At 37.4% G+C, this 22,970-nt stretch overlaps 1 protein-coding gene across 1 annotated transcript in view; it reads left to right on the plus strand.

Annotated features, from left to right (window-relative positions):
• Nucleotides 1-22,970, plus strand: part of LOC150107281 (protein Skeletor, isoforms B/C) — a 365,485-nt gene that overhangs the window by 195,476 nt on the left and 147,039 nt on the right. Inside the window, exon 12 of the mRNA XM_090391768.1 lies at nucleotides 1,966-2,038. Coding sequence (XP_090247894.1) covers nucleotides 1,966-2,038 — 73 coding nt within the window. The remainder of the gene's footprint in view (nucleotides 1-1,965; nucleotides 2,039-22,970) is intronic.

Here is a 22,970-nt window from a genome sequence, read left to right on the forward strand (position 1 = left end):
AGCCACTGTGATTTCAAAAAAGATTTAGAAAGATACTTGGTAAGATGGTAAGCAGGAGATCCAATTATAATGCAGTGAGTTATACGACATAACGGAGAGCCAACTTTATAGACCTTGAAAAAACCATCGTGGTGGTTTTTCCCTTCAGTCGTTTCCGACCCTGAGTGACTTTGTAGGCATCTTGCCCATAAAGTGTTCCTGGTGAGATTTTTTATACAGTAGTTCACCACTGCTTTCCTCAACCTCCCCAATTTTATCCAGGCTTGGGACCAGCATATGGCTGGGATGTATTCATGACTGTAATCCACGTGTGTTTAAGGGGCCGGTTTGCCTGTTCTGGGAGTTGAAAAACCCGAGTTTCTGGGTGAAAAAAAAAAACCCTACCTCTGTATATGAGACAGCTAACTCACCTTTAATCGAAAGAGACCAGATAAAGGTTGTTACACGTCATTGATGGAAATCGAACCCAGGTCTTTCCGTCCAAAGGGTTTCATCTATACTGACTAAGCTATGGAGGCTCCTGAAAAAAAACATAGAGACATGAAAAATTAGCCTAATGAATTTCCAATTTCTCGGCAGTGGTCACATCCTGTGATTGTATGCAGTCCACTAAGTTTAATTTGTTTGACTAATTTGGGTCCCTGCTGATCACCAGAAAATTATTACCAGTTATCATCCATCAGCCAGCCTACAATCTGATGTGAAAAGAATTTCCATACCCTACCTCACAGGCCTTACAGACTGGCCATTTTGCTAAGATCAAAATCCAAGAACATCAGGACTACATTACATTTTTAGAATCGGACAAGTCTGGCCTTGTTTGCTTGTCTTTGACACTAGGCACAGAGTTCTTTATAACCAAGTAAACATTCTTCATTCCAATGGATTTAAATTTCGTCATCTGTTCATTGAAACTTGTGAAACCCCTTACGACATCATCCAAATATTAACCACTGATTGTATGCCACTCTCAAAGTTCTTGGGAGTGTGATTGCCAGTAACTGCTTTTTTTTTTAAATATTGATTAGATTATTTAATTTTTAGTTAGAGAAGTTATCAACTTTTGTTCTTCTGAAATCTAATAGTATATTCTCCTGTAAACTCAGGTGTAACTAAACATGAGCTAGTAACACATGCTACACGATTCATATCTTGCAATTTATGTTTTGAATATAGTTAACTGATCTTCTCATCTTTGCTCCCTGATGATGTCCATGTGATGTTGGATGAAGTATATTGTAGTTTTAATAAGTTCTATTTTTCTACACATGTGTTAACTGTCTAAGTTTATACCTGCATGTCTAGTATGCATATTCCTGGAAAACATCTCTTCAAGCCAGTGTCTTACAGATGGTCTGTTTTTGCTGTATGCTTTCCTACACGTACTTTCACGGGTACTATTTCACAGAATCGATGTCAATAATTTCCCAATTTCTGCTAAACCCACAATAACATGAGATGTAACTGACTAACTCCCACTTAGAATTTTATTCCAGCTACGCTACTATGGCTGTTTTCTGAATCAGCCTCCTCTATTTCTTCAATGCAGAACAAAGGACCACAAAGACTCCAACTTCCAGCTGTTCAAAAAAATTATATCTTTCTCTCTTAGCAACTTCCCACATTCAGTATAGATTCTGGAACCTCTCCTGTGAGACTAAGATTTAAAAAAAAAAAAAAGCTCAGATTATATCACTGAATGTTACAGAAGAAAACTAAAAATTTATGATTAAATAATGAAACTATGACATATATGTCATAGTTTCATTTGCTTGCTATATAATATTTAACTGCCATTTTTTTTTAAATAACACTAATAATGCTGTCCTTATAATTGCTTTAAATATTGTTAATGAAATAATTGCATCATGTATTTAAAAATTATTCAAATACAATGACAGCTATGTTTTTGAATCATTTTCCTAATAGATGTTTATAGTATATACACGAATTTTTCTTGAGCAGATGCATTTTTTTTGGTGGGGAAAGGATCTGAACCAAACCATATGGGAATAAAGGTGCCTGATGAAAATGGAAGGTCAGTTCTCTTTAATATTGCATAATAGAATGAATTTCTTTATAAACATTAATAAATGTAGTGTTTGATTTAAAGAATGGAAATAGTTTTTAGTATAGCCACATATCACAAAATGTGTGTGTGTGTGTTATCATTATTATCATTTGACCTCCATGGAGTCAGACTCATCATGGGAGGTACACACTATTGCACCTACTATTGTACAAACTATTGCACATTTGGGTTCACAATGTGAACCAAAACGTGCCTTAAACTGATTCAATGCGTCTACATTCACAACACACTCGGACAATGCATTCCAGTCACCCACCACTCTCCATGCAAAGAACTTTCTCCTCACTCCTCTGCTCACCTTCCTTATACAGTTTCTGGTGATGGCCCCTTGTTCTATCCTCCTCTCCCATTCTATGAAAAATCTCTTCCATGTCAACCTGATAACCTCTTCACTAGCTTATATTCTCTCAATCTGTCCTCGTACCACATTCCACCTTTGTGAATCTTCTCTGAACCCTTTCCAACATATCATTCGCCATGAAAACCCATCAACAAATCTGTGCACCAACAATCCATATGAGCCCTGATCAAGGCCTTATACAACAGCATCATAACTTCTTTATTTTTGCATGTCAAGGTCCACTGCATCATTGCCTTTATCTTATGTGATGTCTTCACAACTTGTGCAATGTGTCCTCTGAATTTCAGATCCTTGTCCACTATCACTCCTAGATTTCTCATCTCCTCTACTTCCTTTCAAGTTTCCCCACCAAGTGTATACTTTGCACCCCATCATTGCTTACCAAATCTCAAAACCTTAAACTTTGCAACATTGAAATTACAGTTCCCTTACCTGCCTATTCATGCAATCTATTCTAGTTCTCCTGTAAGACCAAAACATCCACTTGACTTTGCATTGCTCTCACCAGTTTTGCATCAACTGCAAACAGCTGCATATCACTAGTTAAACCCATCCCAATATCATTAACATACAAATTGAACAATGACAGTCCCAAAACTGACCCCTGCAGTACTCCACCAATGACCTTCCTCTTTTGGTATACTGCACTCCCATATACGACTTTCTGATACTTATCTGACAGCCAGTCACTGATCCAACTCAGTGAGTCTGTTATCTAATCCCATTTGTTTCAATTTATTTACCAGCTTGTCGTGTGACAGTTTATCAAAAGATTTTGCAAAATCCGAGTACACCACTCTATATGCATCTCCCCTGTCCTAGGTATTTGTCACCTTGCTATAATACATAAGTAAGTTAGTAAAACATGATCTCCCTTTAACAGACCTAAACCCATTCTGATAACCACAGACTGCTGTTATTAACCCATTTCTTTATCCTACTTCTCACCAATCTCTCCAGTACCTTCACCACAATTGCAGATATACAGATTGGCAGGTCTATAAAGTTGGCTCTCCGTTATATCGTATAACTCACTGCATTATAATTGGATCTCCTGCTTACTATCCTACAATTTGAAGCTACAGCCTTATCACTACCACCACTTTTATGCGCTGGAACAATTTTACCCTCCTTCCACTCCCTTGGAACCTGTGCTGTTGTAAGACTTATTAAACAGCCATGCCAATGCTACCGCCAATTCCCTGGAACATTCCCTAAAGATGTGTGGTGATATGACATGAAATCCTGTCAGCTTATTGACATCTAGGTTAATTATTTCCTCAAATATATCCTGCTTCCTCACAATTAAACCATCCTGTCTTATGTCCTCTATACTTAAGTTTCTCATGATTCTGCCTTGATCAGGATGAAACACCCTTATAAACTGATCACAGAGTACCTCTACAATTTCTTCTGCAAGAGTTACCGTTCTACCATTTTCATCCATTAAGATCATCTTACCATGATCATTCTTCCTACTTGCCACATATCTAAAAAAAAAAAAAAAAACTCTGTAGGATTTTTCTTCATCTGATTTGTTAATTTTTGCTCATACTGCAATTTTGTTTTTCTTGCTAACTGAATCATCCCCTGGCTTGTACTTTATACTCTTCATGTAACTGATTATTACCATTAATCATCTTGCACTGGCTTCAAAGTACCTTCTTCCATATTTCATGCTCCATATTCATCCATTTTACATCCCCTATTCAGCTGCTAGATCCTGAATGGAGAACTTTTGAAAGGAAATTATTCATTCAGGATTTAACATGTTAAATCTAACAACTTAAGGAGATACCTGCACTCCAGCAGAAAGTAAAGAAAATTATTTGCTATATGTGAGAATATGTATTCCTTATATGTAATTTACTAAGATTTGTTGCTGTCTAACCGGAAATCAAAATAGAGAATTTGTATAAGAAAATTATTAGTTTCAGTAAGGTATCTAGTATGCTGTAAATCACTAGACATGTTGTAAGTAGCAGTCCAAAGGTCGCATGTGAGCCATACAAGTTGAGCGTAGGGCCGGAGGCAGTGGCATACGCAGAAGGTGACGTTAGCACGCTTTCCATGAAAACAACACTCCAAAAGCAAAAGGAGAGTAAGGGATCAATTTAGGGGGCATGAACGAAAAGGGTCATGCAGAAAATACACAGCAAAAAAAAGAGGGCACCCGAAGTGGGAATATAAGGCAGTGCACACCATTTTACAGGACTTTTTTCTGGCTTTTCTTCTCATGGATCCTTTGACTGGTGGTTCGAGAGAGACATGCATCGATGCAGCGATGTCGGATAGCGGGCCTTTTCCTGGAGATGCTTGAGAGATTCCATGCAGAGCTGATCATGAGATATCGGCCTCTGCAGAATCGAGTCCTTGCTGAATGTCCCATTGGAAGGAACGGAGAAAGTTTCCTTAGATGCGGTAAGACACGTGCATGTCCGGCAGCAGTTCAAGGACAGTGTAGCCTCAATGCCAGGTGCAGAGACAGCCTAATCGGAAGTTAACCAGACCCTACACCTGGAAGCGACCTGATAACTAGAAAAGAGTTGGTAAAGTAGAGAATTTTATTATATGTTTCAGTTGTGTTAAAGGAAAGAAAATCATGTGTAATAGAAGAATGTGGACATTTACTAGAGAACTTTAGTGAGAATTCTTATTTGGAGTAGCTAGCTTCCATTAAACAAAATTGTCTGGAAGTGATTACATATATGAGTGTGACTGAATTTGATAAGTGAAGCTGATATTGCAGAAAGCATTTAATTGCATGTCATCAAAACATATAATGTGTAACTAACGAGTAACTTGTGAAAAAGGATTATAGTTTATGTAGTAATGTATTTCATTTACCTTATCTAGTTTTGTTTAGCATTTTCCTGAACTAACTTAGTATGTACTGATTTTCTTAGCATGAATTTATTTGTATGAAATTGAGATCATTGAGTATATGATACACCATAGTTGTAAATGTCTTGAAATCCCAATAAATATGTTTTATTACTTATGCCTGAGTACGAGATCAAATTACCACTTATAAAATTGAACCTAGGCGGGAGGGAATAGAAAGTGTTTAGAGATAGATTACAGGTTCATAACTGCTAACTGAAATCTATATGGCTGTAACAAAGTGTTTATTAATGTGAATATGCCTAAAGTTCTAGGAAAGTCTCCCTGAGTAAGACCCCAGTATCCGAAAAGAAGACAAATCATAGATAGAAAATTCTTAGGTCTATATGCAGAATAGATAATAGTGATTTCAGAGATAATAAAGGTTAGAAAATAGGAGAAATCAATGACGTAACACAGCCTTTTGGCTTTCGGAGCGCATTCACACGTTGATGCTGTTACGTATTTCTTTGTCAGTTTCCAAGCAACATTTATTTCCTTATCGCTCAACTCCTCATTCCATGCTATAGCTCCAAACTGTCTCCTAAGCTCATAATCACCAGCCTTTCAATTTCACATATGTCTTTTCCTCACAAGAGTCTGCATATAACTAGTCACAACCCAGGTTTTCACTTCATGATCATTCTCACCAACTGGAGGAAAGTGTGAACTCGCACTCACAATTACATCCTCTGATGAAATGATCAGATCTAGAACTCTCGATCCTCGTGTGCCCTCCTTTTCATGCTTCCCGAGATAGTTATCTCTCAAGAACTCAAGAAATTCATTTTCTTCCTTATTCATTAATGCTATCCCTTCATTCCAATCTATACTGCCATAATTAAAATCACGTATAATAATTATCCCTCCTTTGTTCACCAATCCAAATTGTTTACCACCATGCTCCACATTTCTAGACCAATAGCATCATCCAACTAAATATGTCTTCCTGTCAACTTTCACATTACCCCACACTGCCATTATTTCCCTCTTTCACGTCTACCTTATATGGACATAATTCCTCTGTTATCGTTAGCAGCACTCCCTCCTCCCTTCTTGTCCTTTCTATCCTTGTGAAAAACACTATCCTTCCATTTCTATTCCTGTTAGAATATCATGTTCATTCAACCATGTTTCACTTATTCCAATGATTTTGGGGGTGAAACTATATATATATACTTAATTCTGCTGACAAATTAAAGGATTTGATGTTGTTTTTTTTCTCTTAGTGTACTATTTAAAGAACCTCTAGGACCATAAAGCATGTAAGAAACAATAGCATCAGATCAGATACACATATACATATACTCTTGCAAAATGCCCAGTAGACTGGTATGCTGTTAAGCTGTATAGTCAATTCTCACTGTAGCAAACTCACAGGGACCAAAGAAATAATTTTAGTGGATGTTTTGCTGTAGGGAATTTTTTAGAATAAAAATTACATGATTGTGATTGCATGAAATGGATGCACTTGCTGAAACAAACATTTTCATAGTTTGTTTCAGCAAGTGCATCCACTATAATAGTATTTGCTATGAGATTTGACTGTATTATGCAGAGCATCCCTGTGAAGTACTGCATGCATGCTAATTGCAATGTATAGCAATAAAGATAGATTTGCAAGGTATAAAGGAAGAAAAATGCAAATAATCATAAATATCAGCCAGGGACAACATTGTAAGGAAGAAAAAAAGCACACAATGTTAACAATGAGGAGAGTTTTTCTGAGTAGTTTTGAAATAGAAAAATTGGGTATACTAAGAGTTATTATTATTACATGACACCTTCAAGGAGTCCAAAGACCCATCATAGGAAGGCACCTACTCTACAACTCACTGTCTCCACCAACTACAGTGAACCACATCATCTACGCCATCACCATCCTACTGCCTGCTACTACTACCACCACCACCACCCCTAGTATTTTCACAGACAATCGCAAACATCCATGCCCATGGCAGGATTCAAACCTGCAGCATTTTGTTTGGAGAGTGGATATGTTGACCACTCAGCCAACCAGGCTGGCAAAGTGAAAAGGAAAGTTTACAAAGTGAAAACAGCATTATTATTATTATTACCCAAGACCCTATGGAGTCAAAGACTCATCTAAGAGGTCCTTTTATCAAACACACAGCTCATCATACTGTACTTTAAACACATTCAAATTCTCTGCAGACACCACACTCTCAGGCAAGACATTATAATCGCTCACAACTCTGCATGAAAAAAAAACCTGCTTCTCATTCCCTTACTCACACCCTCCGTATACAGCTTCCAGGGATGACCTCTAGTTCTCCCCTGATCGCCCACTATTTTCTGTAGATCCTCTCCAGCATTGATCCTATAACAACCTCTTAATAACTTGTAGGTCTCTATCATATCTCCCCTCTTCCTCCTGCCCACCAGACTCTGCAAGTTGCATCTTCTCAATCTTTCCTCATACTCGACATTCCAGAGGTTGGCAACTACCTTAGTCAGTTGCCTCTGGACCCTCTCCAACAACTCTTCATCCTTCTGAAAACCAGGGTGACCAAATCTGGGCAAAATAGTCCATGTGTAGCCTAACCAAAGCCTTATACAATGGAACAGGAATCACCTTCTACAAGTCAGTGTCCTCTGCACATTCCCATAAGCCTTAGTGTTGTCTTCACAATTTTGGCTATGTGTCCCCTAAATCTCAGATCTTTATTCACTATCACCACCAGTATCTCTTATTCCTCCACTTTCGACAATATATCCTCACTAAGCATAAATTCTGCATCCCATTTTTGTTTTCCAAATTTTAAAACCTTACATTTTGCACCATTGAACTCAAATCCACATTTCTCTGCCCAATCACTCAATTTATTCGAGTCTTCTTGTAAGGCCACAAATCTCTACTCTTCACGGTTCATCCCAACTTTTCATCATCTGCAAACAACTGAATATCTCCATCCAAATCTTCACCAATATCATTAATACACAAGTTAAACAGCAATGGTCCTAAAACAGACCCCCTCTGAGGCACACCACTAGTAACTTTCCTTTTCCTGGCTATTGCTCCTCCCATACACAACTTGTAGATGCCTATCAGATAGCCAGTCTCCAATCCAATGCACCAATTTTATATCCAACCCCATTCACTCCAGTTTGATTATCAACTTATCATGTGGTAATCTATCAAAAGCCTTTGCAAAATCTAAGTATATTACTGGATATCCTTTTCCTCTGTCCATGGAAGCAGTCACCTGTATTATTGTAATAAGTAAGTAGATTACTAAAACATGACCTCCCTTTAGCAAGTCCATGCTATCCATCAAAGATAATACTATTGTTGTCAACCTAATTCTGGATCCTAGTTCTCACAAGCTTCTCTAACAACTTAACTACAACATCTGACACACAGATAGGCCTATAGTTTGATGCTTGAGTTCTATCACCTTCTTTATGAAGTGGCACAATCTTGCCCTCCTTCCATTTCTTAGGAACTTGACTGAGTGCAGGACTCATATTAAAAAAATTAAAAAAATGTCGAGGCTGGAGTCAACTCCCTGGCACATTCCTTCAGAATACGTGGTGATATATTATCAAGTCCCACAGCCTTATTTACATCTAGTTTGCTCAACTCCCCATAGACCTCTTGCTCACTTATAGTCAGTGTCTCTTCCCCACCATCAACTGCTCTCAATCTCTCCATGAAATCACATTCACAAGATTGAAAGACCTTTATGAAGTGCTCATTAAGTATCTCTACTACACATTCTGCAATAGCTATCTTTATACCATTTTCTCCAATCAATGTCATCCTTCCATAATCATTCTTTCTTTTGCTGGCTACCCTTAGGATTATTTTTGGCTTCATTAGCTAACTGCTGTTCATACCTCTCTTTAGCTGCCCTCACCAACCAAGTCTTATCAACTTGAGGATAAGACTTGGTTGGTAATTGGTTTGTAGTCCTCATGGAATTGGTTATTTCCACTTCTCTTGTGCTGCTTCCATAATGCCCCTTTTCTCTGTATCGCATGTTTAATCTCTTTATTCATCCATCTCACACCTACCTTATTTAACCTTCTCACCCTTGGAATACATTTAGACAGTCTATCTACTAGATAGTTTTTGAAAATCCCCCAAGCTGCATTGATCTCTTTTCCAGCTAACTCCTCATTCCATGTTACACCCGCATGCTGTCCCCTGAGCTCTTCATAATCACCCCCTTGTAGTTCCACATGTACCCTTTATTCACAGGGGTCCTTGCACTGCTGGCAACCACCCAGGTAATCACCTCATGGTCACTCTCACCAATTGGTGGGTGATTTGACACCGCATTTATAATTACATCCTCTGATGAGATGACCAAATCCAAGACCGTCAATCCTTGTGTGCCCTCTGTTACATACTGTTTGAGGTAGTTATCACTCAAGAAACTCATTTTCTTTACTTCCAGTTGCTATCTCATCATTCCAGTCTATATTGCCATAATTAAAATCGCCCATAATGATCACTCTTTTCTTATTTGCTTGGCTAATTTGATTAATCATTTCATAGTCACTTACCAGGGGCTTCCATCTTGGGAGTACGTGGTTAGCGGAGTCCCGAGCTGAGCCTGACATTGCTTCCACTTACTTGTGTCAGGTTCCTTCTATATTCTTTCCTATATGGCCTCACTTGGCTGACTCTTGCTTACTTCGACCTAGAGAGTATTAGAGTACTCGAAGCCCGAGGGTGTTTCTCCTTTTCCCAACTTTTACTCTAGCTGGTAGAAGGCAGCAGCTCTACTAGTACTTGATGGAGCACTGCGGTGGAGAAGGCAACAGGAAACCACTCCACTAATATCCCTAGAAAATTTTAGTAGCAATGAATAGAACTTATAAGGGGGCAGCTACCAGCCCAGCAAACCAAGGTGGTGTCTCTTGGTCAAATGAGGAAAAGAAAGTGCACATTGGAATAGACACAATATCGGGAAATAAGGGCGCTTCAAGGGCTGATGTTCTTCCCGATCAAAACTCTAAAAGTGACTTAAAACAAGCTCTAAACAAACTGAAAATGAAAGATTGTCAGAGAATCAAAATTGCAACATGGAATGTGAGAACAATGAAAAGGAAAAATGGAACTTAGGGAAATTAAAAAATACCAAGGAATTTGGAAATAGATTGGAGAAAGAATTACAAGAAACAAGTTTTATCAAAACTGAAGATCCACAAAAGAAATGGGAACAAGTTAAAGAGAAAATAAAGAAGATTGCAGAAGAAGAAATTGGATATGTACGAGCTAAAAGAATAAAAAAAACCTTGGATAACTAATGAGATGATTTCTCTAATGGAAGAAAGAAGACAATGGAAAAATAAAGACAGAAGGGAAAATACAATATAGAACCCTGAGTGACAGATTGAGAAGGGAAGCAAAAAGAAATAGAGAAGATTGGCTTAAAAAACAATGTGAAGAAATGAAAAATTATAAGAGAGTGGGAAGGTATGATCTTTTATATTATTATTATTATTATTTTGGGCAACTCCAAGGAGTTGACAGACTCATCGAGGGAGGTCCTAACATCATGTCAAGAACAACTATTCGACATTCACACAGTGTCTATCATACCTCGCCTTGAACTCATTCACAGTCATAGCACCCACAACAGACTCTGGCAGCTTATTCCACTCATTCACCACTCTCCAAGTAAAAAACCTAACACCCCAGCTAACCACATTCTTGGCCAGATTCCATGTATGGCCCCCTAGTCCTCCCACCACCAGTCCTATTCTTCAAAATATCTTCTGGATTAATCTTATTGAAACCCTTCATTAATTTGAATGTCTCAATCATATCACCCCTTTTCTGCCTATCAACCAATTTTTGCAACCCACAAATCTTGAACCTGTTCTCATAAGGTTCATTCATTCCACAGACCTGCCACCATCTTGGTCACTCGTCTCTGGATACTCTTCACTTCCTCCCCATCAAGAAGAAACCCTGGTGCCCATATCTGGGCACAGTAGTCTAGATGGGGTCTTATCAAGGCTCGATACAAAGGAACAATAACTTGTTTGTCTCTGCTTTTTAAAGTATTTTTCAGAAGCAAAGTGATTTGATGAGCTGATTTAGCCACTTTTGCGATGTGCCCCCTAAACTTCAACTCCCTATCCACCAACCCTACAAAATCCCTGGCCTCATCCTGGAGTACGGTTCCACCAATGTGATATACTGATGCTAATCTTTTCACCCCAAAATGCATAACCTTACACTTTGCCACATTAAATAGACATCATTTTCTCTAGCCCAGTCCTCCAAACTGTCCAAATCATCTTACAAAATTTTGACATTCTGTGTACTCACTATTACTCTACCCAACTTTGCATCATCAGCAAACAAGTGAACATTTCCTCTCAGATCCTTTCCTATATCATTAATGAACAAATTGAAAAGTAGTGGTCCAAGAACAGAACCCTGCGCCACACACTAGTCACAAGCCATCTTTTGGACTCTACTCCTGAATAAACCACTCTCTGATATCTCTCCATCAACCACCCTCTTATCCATCCCCATATGCTGCAGTTTGCTGATTAGAATTCCATGTGGTATATTGTCAAAGGCCTTAGCAAGGTCCAGTAGAATCACTGAAAACCCATTACCCTTATCCAGTTCAGCCGTCACTGTGTTATAAAATGTGAGCAAGTTACTGAGGCATGATCTACCCTTCGCAAAACCATGTTGTCTCCCATACAGTATCCCATTTTCATCTATCCAATCCTGTATATTTTTTCTTAACTAATTTCTCTAAAACGTTGACAATGATTCCTGATATGCTAATCGGTCGGTAATTTACAACAGCAGTCTTGGAACCTCCTTTATGCAGTGGAACTATTTTCCCCTCTTTCCACCCCCCCTTGGGACTAACCCAGACCCGAGACTCAAATTAAACAAAATGGTCAAGGGCACTGACAATTCTTTAGTCACGTCACATACCACATGAGCTGGTACCATCCAATCTCAGAGACATATTGACTTTGAGGTTTTGTAATAGACTACTCACCTCCATTTCATTCATCACAATTCCAGTATAATTTATTGGTTCATTCATTCCTGCAATGTCACCACCTGGATGATATATTCTTGCAAAGTGCTCGCTCAGTAATTCAACTATATCAACTGATTCGGTTACCTCCCAACCATCGGCATTCTTTAAACTCATTCTGTCATATGCATTTTTTCTTTTACTTGCAACATACCGAAAAAACTGTTTGGGATTCTCTTTAGCCTGCATGGCTAATGTTCTTTCCTAATCCGTTTTTGCTTTTCTTACCACACTCGTTACCCTTCTGGCCTGCGCTTTATACCATTCATGTGGTCACCTTTCTCCTTAAATTCCCTCCATAGTTGTTTCTATTTTTGCAGCTCAAGCTTAATGGTGTTATTTATCCATTTAACCCCTACTTGATTTATTATTCAGATTCTAGGTATACAGTCAGCCACTGCTTCAGTCTCACTGCTTCATGCAAACACTTCCTAATCGTCTCCCATGCACTATCAACATCTAGCCCTTGTAGTTTTACATACCATTGCACTCAACCAATAAAACCCCTAAGCTTGTCATACTTACCAGCCAGATAATTACACATGAAACCTGTCTTAATTGTAAATTCCACACATTTAGCCACCTCCCAAGTGAAGACCCTATGATCACTCTCACCAATTGGTGTCAACGTGGTCATATTCGTTACAGCCAAATTCTCAGATGCAATTACTAGGTCAAGCACTCTCAAATCCTAGTATTTTCCATTACATGCTGTCGCAGATAGTTATCCCTTAATAATCGCATAAAATCCAATTCCTTCCTCCCATGTGTCCTCTCCTCCTTCCAATCAATGTTATCATAGTTCAAATCAACCCTAATAATTACCCTCCTTCCACTCATTTCTTCTATTTGCTTATGCATAGTATATCCACCATCTATTTCATGAACTGGTCTATAGCAGCACCCAACTATATATTTTGTTCTGCTAGTTACAGTCTCACACCAAATGGCTTCAAATGTGCTCTTTTCTCTATCCTGCAGTTCCACTTCTATTCTCCTTGGCTGTAGCTCATCAGCTATCATCAATAACACTCCTCATCCCATTTTGTTCTCCCTGTCACTCGTGAACACACCATACCCCCTCACATTCAATCAAACTAGCTGTGTCATCTTCTGTCAGCCATGTTTCACTAATGCCAATAACCTGTGGTCTGGAAGTGCCAACCAAGGCCAAAAATTCTTCCTTCTTGTTCCTAATACTTCTGGCATTAGTATACGTGAATTGCAGAAGCCCATTTGTCCCCTCCCTATTTTGATGCCTTATACTAACTATCCCATTCTGATTCGTGGTCTTTCCTACTCGCTTGGGCATATTACACACATTCACACACTCAACTGTCTCCCTAAAGTCTGCATATCTACTTCCCCACATTTAATAATTCTAGTTTCCCTGATTCTACACATTCACTTCCACTACATTCGACAACACCTTTTCAAGTCTCCGTACACCAAATCCATTCAAATGTAAACCATCCATCTTATATAAATCCTTTCGCCCATCGAACTCACTCCACACATTCACAAATTCCACACCACTCATACTACATAATTCACACATAAAGTCATTTGCAATTATGGCCCTCCTTCTATACTCTTCACTGTCACACTGCAACAACAGACTCGCCATCCTAACTCTCTCACTCTTCTCTTTTGCTACCTCAAGCAATTTCTTCACATCCTCACTCATAGCCATTTTGTCTCCTTTCAAATCATTTGTACCTGCTACCACTTTCAATTCTTTCACCTGCTGCTTTTGCATTCTAATCGACTCGCTTACATCCTTAACGTTCGCACCAGGTTGGTACAATTTTGTTAAACTCTCTACTAACACACCTCTTACTAAGGAATCTCCATACAACACTCGCTCTTTCATTTTGTTTACACTCACTATTATACTCTTATTTTTTCTATCATACTTTTGCCGTTTATCAGTCGCTACGCTTAGTAAACATTTTTGCCATCACTCCAGCTGCCAATTTTCCCTGTGTATCGCTCTGCGTAACCGAGCTATTTTACTCATTGCATCAGTCTCATTTTTATTCTTCGATAATTCATTCATTCGTTCTGTATGTTTACCTTCATTTTCACTTTCAACGCAACTCTCATAGCTAATTGGTACTAACTTGCAAATATCACTATTTTCTCGATTCTCACTTTCAACAATGATATCATTATCACGACCTGATACACTCTTTAATTCCTCACATTCTTTACGCTTTCTCTACACATTCACTCCACTATCGTTGTTTAACCAGACTCCAACCGCAAGAAGCATGAATCACAAGAGAAATGGAATTCAAGCTAGAGGCATAGAAAATAAGAATGGAGAAATCATAACTGAAGAAGATAAAATCCTAATGAGATGGAAGGAATACATTGAAGATCTATATGACAAGGAAAATAGACCAAAATGAGTTGCCATTAGAAGATATAAAGAAGTTAAATGAAGATGATCTAGGCCCAGAGATTTTGAAGACTGAAGTAGAAATGGCCATTAAAGAATTAAAATGTGGAAAGGCAGAAAGAATAGATAAAATACCGTAAAAAATCCTGAAACAACTTCAGAAGAAAGCAACTGAATAAATAACCAAAATAATAAATTTAATTTATAATTTAATTGTTGAGAGGTGGTTACAGGGTTGACACTGGGTAGTTCTTTCGCTTGGTTGAACAGCGGAAAGGAGTGATGACAAGAGGCCATCCCTGAAAGTTACGAAAGGAAACTGTGAACAAGAGGGTGTGGAGTGGTTTCTTTGCATGGAGGGTGGTTGAACCATGGAATGCATTGCCTGATGGAGTGGTGAGAACGAGAACAGTCAATGAGTTCAAGGAGTGGTATGATAGACTTAGTGTTTCTTGGGGGGGGGGACCTCCCCCTCGATGAGTCTTGATAGACTTTGTGTTTCTTAGGAAGGACCTCCCATGATGAGTCTCTGTGGAGGCCTGAATAATAATAACAAAGGAGAACTACCAAAAGATTTTATGACTAATATTTATACCTATACCAAAGAAAAGTAATGCAGTGAACTGCAAGGATTTTAGAACAATAAGCCTCATTTCCCATACATCAAAAATACTTATGAGAATCTTAACACGAAGAATTGCATCTAAAGTGGAAGAATTTCTTGGAGAGGATCAGTTTGGTTTCAGGAAGGGTAAGAGAACAAGAGATGCAATTGGACTGTTAAGAATAGTAAGTGAACGAGGTCTAGAAGTGAATAAAGAAGTTAACATCTGTTATATAGATTTTGAGAAAGATTTTGACTATGTAAAATGGGATAAGATGGTGGAAGTAATGGAAAAGATGGGTATAGATTGGAAAGATAGCAGGCTGATTATCTCACTATATATGGGACAAATCCATGGTGAGAAACATATATGGTACAACAGAACCAGGTATCATTGGACAAGGAGTAAGACAAGGCTGTTCTCTGTCACCAATTTGTTCAACATGTATTCCGAAGCATTGCTAAAAGAAGCACTGGAGAATTCAGAAGAAGGAATAAAGATTGGAGGTAGACAGATATTTGCAATAAGATATGCAGATGACAAGGCATTACTATCAAACACTGAAACAGGACTAACACCTGTTGAACAGATTACTGGAATCCTGTATCAATTATGGAATGAAAATTAACATCAGAAAAACAAAGGGTGATGAAAATAGCAAGGAAAGAGGCAAATATGGATATCAGAATAAATGGGGAAAAATTGAATCAAGTAAAGACATTTAAATATCTAGGAAGTGTTATTAGCAGTGATGGAAGATGTAAAAGTGACATAAAAGCAAGAGTAGCGATGGGAAGAGATGCCTTTAAATAGAAAACGGAATTTATTCAGAAGTAAAATGGATAGAAACCTAAAGAAAAGACTAATAAAATGTTATGTGTGGAGTGTTGTCTTCTATGCATTTGAAACTTGAACATTGAAGAAAGAAGAAATTAAGATTTTGGAAAGCTTTGAGATGTGGATTTGGAGAAGGATGGAAAAAATCAAATGGACAGATAAAATAACTAATGAAGAGGTCTTAAAAAGAGTAGTAGAAGAAAGAAGTATGTTAATGAGGATAAAAAGAAGCAAAGGAAACTGGATCGGATATATTCTAAGAGGAAAAATCATCAGAGATGCCATTGACGGAAAAACACCCAGAGGAAGAGTAAGGAAAACAATGCTAGATGATATTGCTCAATGGAGACAGGTACACAACCTTGAAAGAGAAGGCTCAGAACAGAAGAAAGTGAAAGGAAAGTTTCTGGTACTAAAAGAAGAACCTGCTCAATTGCAGAATACTAAAAAAGTCACTACATTCCACATTTCCTGGTCTATAAAAACATCCAACCAAATATTTCATTTCATTCACCTCTATCTCACACCATACTGCCTCAAAACCACTGGCACTATTTCCCCTCTTGCATCTCTACTTTGTATGGACATAACTCTTTCTCTATCATCAATAACACTTCTCCCTTCCTTTTTATCCCTTCTATCCTCATGAAACACATCATATCCTTCTATCTCTATTATTATCAGGATATCGTCCTCATCTAATCATGTCTCACTTATTCCAACAATTTTTGGGTGCAACTATTTCATCTGTCTTGTTTCTTACACTTCTAGCATTTGTATATAAACACAACAGCTCATTCCTGGATCTACAGCTAGTTCCACTGATACCACTCATTCGATGTGATCTCTCCATGCTCGACTGGGGCCATTTCCCTTTCCTCTTATTCATTTTAGAACCCTCTTCAATTCCAGCTGTTTCTTCTTGATCCCTGGTCATTCCATTCCTTTTCTGTCTACACATGCTCTCATATCATCTTGGAGTATCCACCTTTCTGACGCTGTATACCCCTGTCCACCCTGAGCCTCCCCTTTTCCCTATTCCTCTTGCACACCCATTCTCTCATTTTCCATACTCATGCCACTTACTTCCTCATCCATAACCACCTCTTCACTCTCCTGCTCTTCCACATCACTTCCCACTTGATCTGATTCATTCTCTATGCTCACTTCTCTACCTTCCAGCAACAGTCTCTCCAAATGACTCACACCATAACCACTCAAATGCAGTCCAATGCTCCCATACAGTTCACTTCGTCCTTCAAACTCATTCCACACATTAACAAATTATACTCCCCTCTCCTCACACATTTCAGCCAGCATACCATTCATAATCCTTGCTCTCTGCCTCATTTGACCACAGTCATACCTAGGCAACACGCTTACTACACTCCTGTCACACTATTCTCTTTTATCCGTCTAAGCAGCCTCCTGATATCCATTGTGACGTGCTCTTTGTTCTCTGTCAAGTCAATTTGTACCTATTAAAACCATCAACTCCTTCGCTTGCTCCTTCCTCATATCCAATGCCTCAATCACTCTACTCATTTTACTGCCTGGAAAACATACCTTGTGCATCCTCTCATCCAGCACACCTTTAATAATGGAGTTGCCATACAATGCCACTCGCTCATCTTTTGTTAACTTTTTCATACCTATTTGTTTTAATCGTTTCCACCTGAATTTTCTTAATTTCACTCCGCATCCATTTGATCTCTTGCCTCCTCCAACCCAATTCAACTTTCGAACCTCGCGTCACATTCTCTCTATCATTCAATCTTTCTAATTTTTGAACTCTCGACTTCCGCTTCACACTTTCGCTCTCATTCATCCTTTTGTGTTTCTGTACTTTCAGTCCATTGCATCCAACTTTCGCTTTCGTTCATTCTTTCCATTTTTCCCACTTTCGATCCTTTCGTCACGCTATTTCTGGTTTCTTTCATTCTCTCAATTTTGTTTTCTTCCACCACATTCGCCTCCCATTCGTTCTTTTTACCATCCATTACGGTTTTCAAATCACTCGTTTTCTTAATAATTTTTCGCCTTTCTTTCACACCATGCTTCTCTTTCGAACGAGCACTCATTCTTCCCATGACATTCTCGCTAACACTTTCTGTCATCAAATTCATATTAGCACTCATCAAATCCTCATTTAGCTCACACTTTGCACATACCCTCCTTCCATCAGCCGTAAATGTCCACAAACCATCAATGTAATCAAAAGAATACATGTAGCATACCTCACACTTCACGAAAATGACTGAAGTCTAAGTTAAAGTCATGCACAGACAAAGCCGCCACCAAAATGTGTATTATGCATACACATTTAGCAGTTGTCGGAATCTTACTCAACTCACTCTCATGCAAAGTGCATTAAAGAAAATTAAGTAAATTTAGAGATTACCTAAATTTAGAGATTACCTAATAAGATTACTCAAGTGCAGTATATGTGGTCATATACTGCACTTGAGATCTTAAATACATAGCTTTAATGATATATGTGACCATGAGTTTCAGTTGGCACATTTAACAGTAAAAATCAACTTTATTATTTAATTAAAGAAACAAATATTTTGAAAGCCTTAATTCATCATGAATGTTGACACTAAAAGCAAGGTTTAAATTATAAGAGGGGATATTCATGACAACTGATTAAATGTATAGATTGTGTTTATGTGTGTAATTGTTAATTAATGTAGTTCAAGATCATAACTGTCCAAACTTTTGTAATAATTAACCTGTCGTTTTGACTTGAGTTGAATGTTGCAACAGTCTCAAAATGTTCACTGAAATAGTCATTCAGATCTAAAACTGCTTCTTGGTGTCATTCCCAAGGATTCCTTGAGTAATTTTAATAGCAAGCTTATTAGGAGTACCTGCTTAGTCATCCTCTTTGACTTGGATCCTGTAGATCAGTGTTTCCCAAATGGTGGGTCACGACCCAGCACTGGGTCATGAAAGCTAAATGCTGGGTCGCCTAAAAAAACTCACAAAAACCTACACGTTTCGTTTTTGGGTTTTCTTTTTTTCCCGAAACTCTAAAATAGAAGTAAATAGCATTTAATCAGGACTAATGAATAAATAATTTAATTAATTGAGACGAAAAACGCACTCCATCCGTGTTGCCATTTCACAGTCTGTTTGTTCGCGGTAAAGTAGCTCAACTAATGTCGAGGCTGTGCGCGGCAACCGCGCCACCAGCCGAATTGTTTAGCAGTCTGGCATTTGTTTTACTCATCCACCACGTACTCACTCTGCTTGTTCAGTTTGAGTTAAGCATCGAGAGAGAGCGTATTTTTTTGTATTTACTGATTATTTACTTTGGACTTTTTTTCTGAAGATCAAAGGCATAGCACCAGACTGTGTATGGGTGCATTGTAGCATTCACAGAGAGGCATTGACCATCAAAAGAATGGCATTGCTTTTAAATGCAACTATGCAAGAGTGTGTAAAATTTATAAACTTTATAAAATCTCATCCATTGAATTCAAGAATATTCTCTGTGTTGTGCAAAGAAATGGGGAGTGAACACGAACATCTTCTTTTACACTGCAAGGTGCGCTAGCTGTCAAGAGAAGATGTTTTAAGAAGACTTATTGAAATGAAGGATGAAGTTTTAATGTTCTTAGACCAACATCCCCCAACGGCTAGGGATATAATATTTGAATTCAATGACAGTTTTCATGATGTCAATTGGTTAATCAAGGTTTCTTACCTTGTGATATTTTTGATTTTTTTAATAATTTAAATCTGATATTTAAAGTGCAAGAGAAGGTGGAAGCTGCAACAAAAAAACTCAATTTGTGGTCCCATCGTGTGGAAGCAGGGAATTACAAATCTTTTACAAAACAGAATTACAAAAAGGGTATATTTTGAGTTCCATGCCAGATGAGATTTCAGCTGTTATCAAGGAACATATGCTAGGAATGCAGGCAAGTCTGAAGGAATATTCCTCCCCCCCCACTATCAACAGCAACAAAGCATGGATAAGGAACCCTTTTATAGTGAATGCAGAATCTGAGCCAGAATTGCTGGATTCAGACATTGAATCTATAATTGAACTGTTGTGTGATACAGCACTCAAAGACATCTTCAACACAATACCAGTGATGGATTTTTGGCTGTCTTGCCGTCAGGAATACCCAGTTTTAGCAGAAAAAGCGATAAAATTTCTAATGCCTTTTTTCAAAATCTATAAGTGTGAAAGAGGCTTTTCAACACTGGTTTTTCTAAAAAAATAAATATATAAACTGATTGGAAGTCGAACGGGATTTAAGAATAAAATTATCATCTTTTCCTCCAAACCTGAAGTTTCTAGTTAACAAACAACAGCATCACACTTCTCATTAATAAATTACTTGGCTTTAGTTTAATTTCTTTATATTTTTGTAATAGTAAATGCTTCTTTATTATAATAATAATAAATGAAAACTGTATGAACATTCAAATCTGTTTTATTTTACCTATTGGCCATAAAAATTTTAGTGGGTCACGAAGATGAAGTATTAAAATAACTGGGCCACGGGGAAAAAAAAAAGTTTGGGAAACCTTGCTGTAGATGATTAAGACAAAAATCATGGAATAAGTGTGAATAGAAATCAAAAGTAAAACAAAAGTAGAAAATGGCCATAATATATATATTTTAGTTAGCATTAAATATATACCTTGAGAATAAACTGAAAGAAAGATGTAATTTATTCTTCATTCTTCTGTTGTTATTAGCTTAAAACTTATGGTATACAGACATTGGATTAGATCATGTAGTAGTTGTAGCCAAATAAAAGAATAAGCATAAAATAAAACTCCAATCACAAATGGCCAATAAATAACTAGTAAAGTGTGTATTAAAGCCTAGAATAATAAAGTGTAAATAGCAGGGGCGGCTTGTGCATAGGCACTGCAGAACTGCAGCATCCCCAATTTTTCTCGATATATTTATTAATTTATTTATATTTGCTTGTAATATTTAATTTTATCATCAACAATCCTATACAAGTCTCTTATTTTGTATAAAAAATAATAAAAATCCATCTTGTAGCACTTAGGAGGCCGAAGGATGCTAGCAGCACTGCGTTTACCACAGTGTCATATTGCTATGCGTGCAAGCATATGCATGTCATAGTGAGATGCGAGCTATTAGCGTAATGCGGCACTGTCCGTCGTCCATTTCCACTGTTGTTTATATGCAGTTTGCACCACTAGTAGTGTTCGTAGTGCTTACTGTGTTTACTCTGTCTCTTTAAATATTTGGACATTACAATTAAAGGATTTAATTTTAATGTCCAAAAATTGTAAATCCATCCCTTTAATTACAATTAAAGGAATGGATTTTATTTTTAAGTAATTTTGAATTATGCCAAACTATCATTTTATCGATATAAACAATATTTTTTCATGTTTAATTTTTTTTTTTAAATTTTTACCATAATTTTGATATTTTATCCAAACACATTGTACTTACAGTGTGTATTATATTTCGAAAGTTGCAGGACCCCTACGATTTCAAGCCACGAGCCGCCACTGGTAAATAGCTTAAAAACATAATAAATTAAAATGATTGGTAGACTTATTATGGAATAAAAATGGAAATAAATCTGTGATAAAATTCCTGTGTGAGCTGTTTCAAGCATGACAGCGTCTTCAGAATAAGCATGAAGAGCACTCTCACAATGAAAGCTGAATGAATGATGGCTAAAAAAACTCTTTTAGCTATCACAAGACATATCTTGAGAATAAAATTATAATACAAATCTGGTAAATAATATTATTTACCAGATTTGTATTATAATTTTATTCTCAAGACATGATGATGATGAACAGCCTATTTTTCTGTCCACTGCTGAAGGCATCTCCCATTGCAGGAGGGATGGATCTACTACTCCCATGGTGACCCAGTCCATATTGGGAGATTGTATCTTTTGCTTGGGTGAATGAATGTATGAAGGTGGAAGACAATCACAAACATCCATGCCTACGTGGGATTCGAACCTGCAGCCTCTTGGCTGGAGAGCAGATACGCTAGCCACTCAGCCAACCAGGCCGGCATAATTATAAAATATTAATCTTTGATTTTGATTAGAAAATAATGAGTATACTTAGATACTGTTCTGTTCTGTGAGAATATTTAGATTTGACTGTTCTGTAGAACAGTCAAATCTAAGTGTTCTCATGATTAGGCCATGGAATGAACTTTCATGATTAGGTCATGAATCAATGTTCTTTTGTGGTAGATTCTTAGCTTTTTTTATGATATTACTATTCCATCTTGAAATTTAACTAATAAAGCATTTTGATTGCTTCCATTCAGACAAATTATGGAGATTACAACCATGTTAGAAAGAATTACTTTAATTTCTCAACGTTTTGACCTTCATGTTAAGGTCAAATCTGGAGTATACATTAATCTGGAGTATACACATGCATATATATATATACAGGTTATACAGGTAACCCTAGTATAATGCGAATGTTAGGTTCCACAGAAATGCCATGTTATATAAATTGCGTTATGCGAGACTCAGATCACATAGAAAAAGTAAGGTTATGTTTCGAAATCGTTTTTTTTTATTTAATTATATAAACAACAATGACATATCCAACAAAAAAATATTTTTATTTAATTCAAGTAATTCATGTAAGTTAAGAAAACGTAAACTATGAAACAAATACATAGTATAAGCTTATAAAAAATACAAATTGTACGCAAACTTAATTGCACATAATGCATAAATGTTTTAGGCAA

The sequence above is a fragment of the Typopeltis vanoorti genome, chromosome 4 (assembly GCF_054136105.1).
Source record: "Typopeltis vanoorti isolate ZY-2024b chromosome 4, IOZ_Tvanoo_1.0, whole genome shotgun sequence".
In the NCBI taxonomy this organism is placed as follows: domain Eukaryota; kingdom Metazoa; phylum Arthropoda; class Arachnida; order Uropygi; family Thelyphonidae; genus Typopeltis; species Typopeltis vanoorti.